Source organism: Gopherus flavomarginatus, chromosome 8, assembly GCF_025201925.1.
Source record: "Gopherus flavomarginatus isolate rGopFla2 chromosome 8, rGopFla2.mat.asm, whole genome shotgun sequence".
NCBI classification, from domain to species: Eukaryota; Metazoa; Chordata; order Testudines; family Testudinidae; genus Gopherus; species Gopherus flavomarginatus.
The window spans coordinates 111,954,302-111,962,071 of NC_066624.1; the positions used below are offsets into that span (position 1 = coordinate 111,954,302).

Here is a 7,770-nt window from a genome sequence, read left to right on the forward strand (position 1 = left end):
AAGAACAAACAGCTTAGGGTAGGTCCACGCTTCAGCACCTGAGCTGTAACGTCTACACTGCTGCTTTTAGAGCAAGCCCAAGTCTAGACCTGGGCTCTGAGACTTGCTGCTTCGGGTCTGAAAGTGCAGCGTAGATGTTCCCTGCGTGCGTTTCAGAAGAGGTCACTTCAATGAACAGGAGGGGGATTTGCAGTTAGACTAGGCAGGAGAGGAATTATAACTGGTGAATTTCCAAGCTATCTGGTAAAAACTGATCTCTTGCTAAAGTCCAAGGGAAGTTTCCCTTTGGTGCAAGTATTGGACAAGGTGTGTGTTGTGGCAGAGGTTCCCTCACTGATCTGTGAACCACCAGCAGTTCGTGGAGAGGTAACTAATTGCATGGTGCTGGCTTCTCTTTATTTCCAGCTGCCAAATTGCTTTCAAAGACAGTGGAAAAGTCATTAAGCACTTTTCCTAGTGTTGTTTCTCCACCTATGCTTTGCTGTAGTTGCGACGAGGATGGGTAATATGACTCACGTGGAGGAGAGGTGGCCGTGAAACTGTTGCTGTAAATGTGGCCTGCACTTTGAAAAGTCACAGGCATTTGACATCTCCTTCTGCAACAGTCAGTCCTGGCCACTGCCAGATACAGGAGATTAGACGCAACATAGACCTGTTCCATTTTTAGCCATTCGGAGGGAAGAAAACTGCATCTCCATTCTAAAGAAACAGTCGCATAACCAGGGGACTGACCCCTCTTTTGAAGTACCTCTGCAAAGGGCGGGCTGGGAGGTAATAGGAAGTAGTGTAGCTCCAGGTTCGGTAGAGATTAAAAATGGCGTAGCGTGAGTCTTAGGTGCGTTTACCTCTGCCCACGTCTGCCACTGAGCTAGGTCAGCCTGTCAGCTGTCTGGCCAGATTTCCAGAGTTAGGTTTGCACTGTTGCAGACACTCATTTGCATATGCCTGACCCAATGTGCCTGTGCAAATGACATGTATTTACACATGCAAACTGTCAGCTGGATCTCTGGCCCACTGTGCACAATGGATCAGTGTGTGTCATACTCTGGCTTAATGCATATAGTTGTGTCCACTGCTAGTAATAGGCCCCAGCAACGTAACAACCTGCCTTGTATTTACAGCAAAAGGAGCTTGGCGCAAGAAGCCGGTGGTTCGGGTTTGGGAGTTCCCAGCTTTGCTTCCTGCTGAATGGGTGTATGTGGTCACTGCTTCTTTTGTGCAGTCGCAGGTGCCTACTTTGGCCAATCTGGCCCATGTTTTGTAAGGAAAGTGTATGGCTCCCCAGTGACCTGCCTTCTTCTCTTCTCCCCTTCAGCGTGACACAAGTGAATCCGCGCGTCCAAGGTCAAGAGAGAGGCTTGAACCTCAGAGACTCAAGAGTGACAAACCTGCCCGGTGAGCTGCACGCCCGCTCTATAAAACTGGGCAAATCAGCTGAGGAAACAAGCAAAGGGTTGAATCTCCATGAGCAAATTCTGGGAGATGACTGGAGGCAGGGGAGTGCAGGGGCTTGAACACTGAACAGGGATGGAAGGTGCAGGGGCCTGTGAGGTGCTCCTTGAGGTTTGGTGTTATGGCTCCATGGCATTTAGCCACTGAAGGGTCCCCATCCTACAGTGGCAAAGAGAGTTGAGCTTGGGCAGCGGCACTTAGTGGGTTAAATATCTCCAGGAGTTTGAGCAGCTGCTTTTCAATGTCTGAAATCAAATGGACACCATGGTTGTCTCTATGCAGCGTTAATAAATGGAGACACATGCACTGCCCCCCTCTCTCTCTTACTCACTCACAGACACACGGAAGTCAGATAGCTGCCTGAGTACGGGAATCCACTGCAACTGGGTGAATCTTACTGATTCGCCACATTGCGCTTGAGTGCTTGGGGGCCAGATTACAACCTTCTCACGCCCTGATACAGCGCCTGCAAGGCAGGGCCAAACATTGATGTCGAACTTGGTGGGTTTAAGCCAAGTTACTGGGACGAGACTAATAAATCTTTCTTTTTTTTTAAATGAATAAAAGATAGAGCTGGTTGCGGGGGAGGAATCAATACAAATATTAGAATTTCAGAACTGTTCTCACTTTGCAAGGTTCAGAATGTACCTATTTTCACTACAGAATTTATCACTGTATGTTCTTATCAGATTTCCCAGTTGAAATGTGTTTTGCTTACTGAAAACACATTAAAACCATTATCCAGTGAAAATTTTCAGTTAAATTAATGCAACATATTTCTAGAACACTGAGAAACGTTTGTGAGAAAAGGCCTATTTTTAAGATGCACAATTTTTCATTCAATAAATTCTGACCCCATCTATTAAAAGGAGACTATTTGAAAGCCTTAAAGGCTGGAAATGATGCATAACTTAACAATTGGAGTAATAAACCATTGGAACAAGTTACCAAGGGTTGTGGTGGATTCTCCATCACTGGCAATTTTTAACTCAGGATTGGATGCTTTTCTAAAAGCCTTGGGGCAGGTCTCTGGCTTGGACTGTGCAGAAGCACAGACTGGATGATCGCAATGGTCCTTTCTGGCCTTGGAATCTGTGAATAGAAGCTCAGCCCAGGAGAGCAAACGGCACAGACACCTTTGCTGCCAACATGCAGGATGTGCTGCAGGGGATTATTTTGGGTGCTTCATTGTTATTGTAATTCTTTTCCTGACTTTGTTTCCTTTCTGTTCTTGGCAGGCCACCGCCGCCTCCAGTCACAGAACTGGACGACTTTTATCACAGTCGTGGTATTACAAGCCAGCCTAGCACTGTGCGTCAGTTTTCTAAACCTGAGTCTTCTCCTAAAGGTAAGAAGAGCGGCGCATAACGGCTTCAGCACTTCGTTCACATCGGTGACTCAGTTCAAATAATCAGCCTGAAAAACAGTACTTTCTGGTGGCTGCTGTGTGTGGATAGAGAGGATATCACATGACACCCTACAGACACATGATCCTGCTCATAAACCGTCTGTTCTTGAGTTCCTGCCCCAAAGAGCTTACATCTAAGAGCTAAATTATGCCTCTTGAGAACACACAATAAAGAACAAGAATAGGAGGGTTTGACAGTTTCATTTTCACGCATGACTAGCTCAAGGCGTAGGATGAGTGGGAATGGTGTGAAGGCAGCAGAGCAATGAGCTTCAGTTGACTCATCCTGCTACACAGAACAGTCCGACGCGCTAGGAAACCTTCAAAGAGCTGTCTGGCTGGTGGATGACAAGGCTGAGGCTTTCCTGCAGAGCACTAGACTTGCTGCGTGCATCGGCCTGTCTGTGGTTTGTCCATAGCCCTCCTCACTAGCGCATCTAAGCACGGTGCTTTCTGCAGTCGCTTCAGGCTGGGATCCCTTCATTCTCCAGCTTTCATAGCTGGAGAGGAAGGGGTAGGGCTAGCTTATGTGGAAGGGAGGGGAGATGTTGGGAGCACTTTGTATAGGTTATTAGATGCTGAATCAGCCCCTAGTACCAGTCTCACTGGTGGGCCATAAGGGGCCATTCACAGAATGAGAGCAATTGAAGGGTTTGTCTTTTCCGTGGACCTATCCAGGTGTTTCCTGAACCTTTACTGGCCCTAATAGTACACCTTCCCCACGTCCGATTTTTTTTTTTTTTTTTTTGAATGCACCTACACTCAGACAGTTAAACCAGCCTCAGGGCTGCTGAGAACTAGAAGAAAGCTTTAGATCCAGTCATCCTCACTGTGCTATATGCCAGTGGTTTTCAAATGTTTCTATTGCTGACCCCTTTCACACAGCAAGCCTCGGAGTGTGAATTTTTTTGTTCATATTTAACACTATTATAAATGCTGGAGGTGAAGCTGGGCTTGGGGGTGGAGACTGATAGCCTCACGTTATAATTTGTGACCCCCTGAGGGGTCATGGCCACCCCAGTTTGAGAACTGCGCTGTGCTAATTGATTTTTCCCTTTTTGTTTTATAGGTTTCCATTACAAGCAGTAAAAAGCTAGACTTTGCATTGATACTGACTCTCTTCTGTAGCAAATGTTACTGGAATTCCCAGGAGAGCTTCTCATTTCCTTTACCCAACTCGAGTTCCATCCTCAGGACTTCTTCCTCTTTCAATGTCATGTCAATAAGTAGTGTCTATTCATCCTGGTTTCCCGGTTGGTTGTGATCACTTTAGTAGTGCAGTAAAATCTAGCCATGGTGTAGCTGGCCAGCTGTACCCAGCTAGCTGATCTGGCAACACCTTTACAGCCCTCGGAATCTCTTTTAGCTACAGCTGCATCTTTGACAATTAGTGGCTTGATCTTTTTTCAGAGAGAGAGAGAGAGACAGACAGACAATTGGGGGGAAGTCCAAGATGTGAGGTGGATTATGGCAATGCAGAAATCAAGCAATAGGATGGAGATTAACCTGTGACTAAGATGACACACAGCTTTCTGTTGTAACCAGGAATGCACATCTTCCCGAGTCCTGAGTGAGGAAACGAAGCTAAATCAACACAGAGCAACTGAGATTTTCCATAGTAGTTGTATGAAGACGGGTTCACCTTCATGCCATCTACCAGCAGGGTGCTCGGACTTCACGCCCTTTGGAGAAAAAACTGTTCTGTCTACAAAGTCTCTGTTGTGCAGTCACTTCTTAGGAAACACCCTTTGGGTGATGCACATAACATGCTTCTATGTCCGAGTCATAACCCCTTATTCAGAGGCCTAAAACGTCAGCTCTTGCTGTACATCTCATATGCATTGTTTTTAAAGAAGTTTTCAATTTCTTGGTGCAGTTGTCAGTGGTAGAGCTGGAGGGGAATATAAATCCATGGACCATAGGACCAAAAGGGACCATTATGATTATCTGGGGTGACTTTGTGCATGGCCCGGGTCAGAGAACCTCACCCAGTAAAAATGGAGGACATTAGTATTCTTTCTCCATTGAGCCCAATAACTTGTGGCTGAACCAGAGTGTATTTTCTAGAAGAGCACCCAGTCTCTGTTTAAGATGCCATGTGAGGATAACTTAATCACTTCCCAGAGTGCAGGAATCCTCTCTCACTCGAAGATACCCGCCTAGGTTCTCTCCTGTACTGATCCTTATGTCTCTGCCCCCACCCCATGGGAGACAAGTACCTCCCAAGCTGCCTCCCAGTTCTTTCAACCTCAGCATTTTTGTCAATCTCTGTGCAAATACATTTGAATTGCAAAGATGACCATAGATACAGTAAGTTCTTTAGCCTATCCAGCCAATAAGGGCTAGGTGGCCAGTCCACAAGTCAGTGGCAGTGCATTGATAAGCAGCCTGGGTGGAAACCCTCTGAATGGCTGCTACTCCAGAAAGGCAATAAACTGCACCAAGTCTGTCCTGGGTGCATCGCCTGGTTCCCTGACCTCCCAGGGTCCCGATGCTGCTGAGTGCACGGAAAGGTAGGAGACACAATGGCTCTCCAGAGCCTGCTTGCATGAAGTGATGGTGCACTGTGCTGGTACAAGGGAGTAAGGAATGCTTCTGCCCCCTCTGCTCCTTTGTAGCTGTCTGCAGGATGGGCCCCAATCCGGCCCCAAGGCCATGTCTTTCCTAGGGGAAAAAAGGTGTGTTCTTAACTCCAGCTAAGGTAAGTCCTAGCGAAGACAAGGCAGTTGGTAGCTGTCCACGAGCTAGCAGGTCGAGTTAGGCTATGGAGCAGCCTAGTTTAGCCTGACCTTCTAACTCACGTGCAAACTACAAATTGCCTGGTCTTCACGAGAATTTTACCTCCGATTAGTTACCCTGTGTTATAACAATAGCCACCATGCAGCACCTTTCATCAGTAGATCTCAAAGCAGTTTACAAATCATTTTACAGATGGGGAAACTGAGGCAAATAGAGGCGAGGTGACTTGCCTAAGGTCACCCATCAACCTGTGGCTGAGCGGGAACTAGAACCCAGTCTCCTGAGTCCCAGTCCAGTGCTCTATGTATCAGGCCACACTCCTTGTGTTCTGAATGAAAAGAAGGCTTAGGTGAGTTAGAAGTAACTTGAGTGTTTTCTGCATTGCTGGTATCCCCTGCTGTTGAATGGACTCAGGCCGATGTCTCCAGACTGCACAGGAGCGTGCCTGCTTTCCCCTTTGCCTCTCTCCAGGGGTCTCGGAAGCTCTCTACCTCTTCTCAGGAAAGTGCCTAGCCTGTGGCTAGATTTGACTGCCCTTGTCTCCTGCTCTTTCAGTTGCCCCACATCCATCTTGTCAGAAGTGTTAACAGAGTTTTAAAGGAAACAATCCCAAGATGCACAGTGTATTTTTTATTTGACAATTTTGGCAAATGTGCTGGTGCCATTTGCAAGGTTTTTGTTATAAATGTTTATTTTTATATTTCATGGAACAGTCAAAGTTTCTACTGCTGAGAATGCCACTTCTTTTCTGTCTTTCCCTGCATTCCCCCAACCTGTATGTATTGTGAAATGGAACGGGGGCTGGAGGTGTTTCTGTACTGACAATTCTCGAATGGTCCAAGACCATGACCTGCCCCTCGGGTCATCCAGGAGGTATAAAAAGTTGCCAAGTCAGAATATGGTTGCATTTTACAGTGGCTTTGTGCAAGTATAAGTGATGTCACAAGGTGGGGAGAATCCGACCCCTGGAGCTCAGCTACTATTGGGGTTTGGCAGCTAATTATGATTTTCCCCTCCCGGGCCCCAACTGGAGGCTGCAATTTCCATCTTATCCTCATTAGGAAAGTCTTTAAGGGCCTGATCCTGCTCCTGTTTCTTGGCCTGGTTCTGGAAAGCATCCCTATTCAAGAAGGGTGCTCAGGTCCCATTGAATTCAATGGGATGTAACATGCTTAGGTGGCAAAGCTCCTGTTGACTTGACTGAGAACTGGACGAGGCCCTAAGGACCCAGCCCTGCTCCTGTTGAAGTCAGTAGGCATCTGTTGAGCAAGGATCAGGTCGTCAATAGGTGGAAGATCGAGGACCTGATTCAGCACAGGCCTAAGCAGCCATGAATGACTCTGCTGCTCTCAGCTGAGTGGCCGCTGCTTTTGCCAGACATAACATTGGCCCTTAGAGCAAAAGCTCTGGCTGGTTGGTTGGTGTCAGTGATGATTCTAATAAGACCCAACCAGGGCTATGTGCTCTTTCCCTGATGGAAAGCCAGGGAACCAACCTTTCTGTTGCCCCCGTTTAAGTAGCTTGGCCTATTACCTTGCTCTAAATTAAAACGTATACAGCAAAAGGCCGGAAAAACCTCTGCTGCATTTCTGCCTGTGTGCTTTATGACCAGCAACAGAGAGTCCATGGCAGTTGCTTCCCGAGTCTCCTTAGCTGGCAGGCACACATCACTAATGCCACCTGAAGCGTTGATGTGTGCGGCTCACTTCGTGCAATAAGAGCAGGAAGCAAATGGATTTTCCATACCTGGTCTTGGTCGATGTTCTCGCCACCATCTGGTCTTCCGTCCAAAGCACAAGAGTTGTAGCGATCTTTGAGGAGCAAGATTAGGCCAGCTGAGTGATCGTGCCTTAAACCCAGGGTAGTCAACACCGTAGCCATTCTGATCAGAGTCAGTGTGCTATAAAATAAATCCAGCCTGCCATTTTAAGACATGTACTGTACAATGAGGAGAATGGAGGATGCCAATAGGAGACAGAGGCAGCAAGTTAACCTCATGACTTTTAAAGGACTTTCTGGTTACTGTTGTGAAAAAAAATGTTTTTAACTGGTAGGTTATTTTTTATCATTTGACTTCCCTCATGGGGAGGGGGGGTAGAATCTACAACAGCTGAAATGTGCTTAGATCTACAAAGGGATCTTATATGTACAGTATTTTTATATTTCAGCAA

The 7,770-nt window shown here is 46.8% G+C and overlaps 1 protein-coding gene across 1 annotated transcript in view; it reads left to right on the forward strand.

Annotated features, from left to right (window-relative positions):
* Positions 1–7,171, forward strand: part of CCDC50 (coiled-coil domain containing 50) — a 55,863-nt gene extending 48,692 nt beyond the window's left edge. The window contains exons 9-11 of the mRNA XM_050964817.1: positions 1,316–1,395; positions 2,691–2,800; positions 3,930–7,171. Coding sequence (XP_050820774.1) covers positions 1,316–1,395; positions 2,691–2,800; positions 3,930–3,949 — 210 coding nt within the window. The 3' untranslated portion in view covers positions 3,950–7,171. The remainder of the gene's footprint in view (positions 1–1,315; positions 1,396–2,690; positions 2,801–3,929) is intronic.
* The last annotated feature ends 599 nt before the right edge of the window (positions 7,172–7,770 follow it).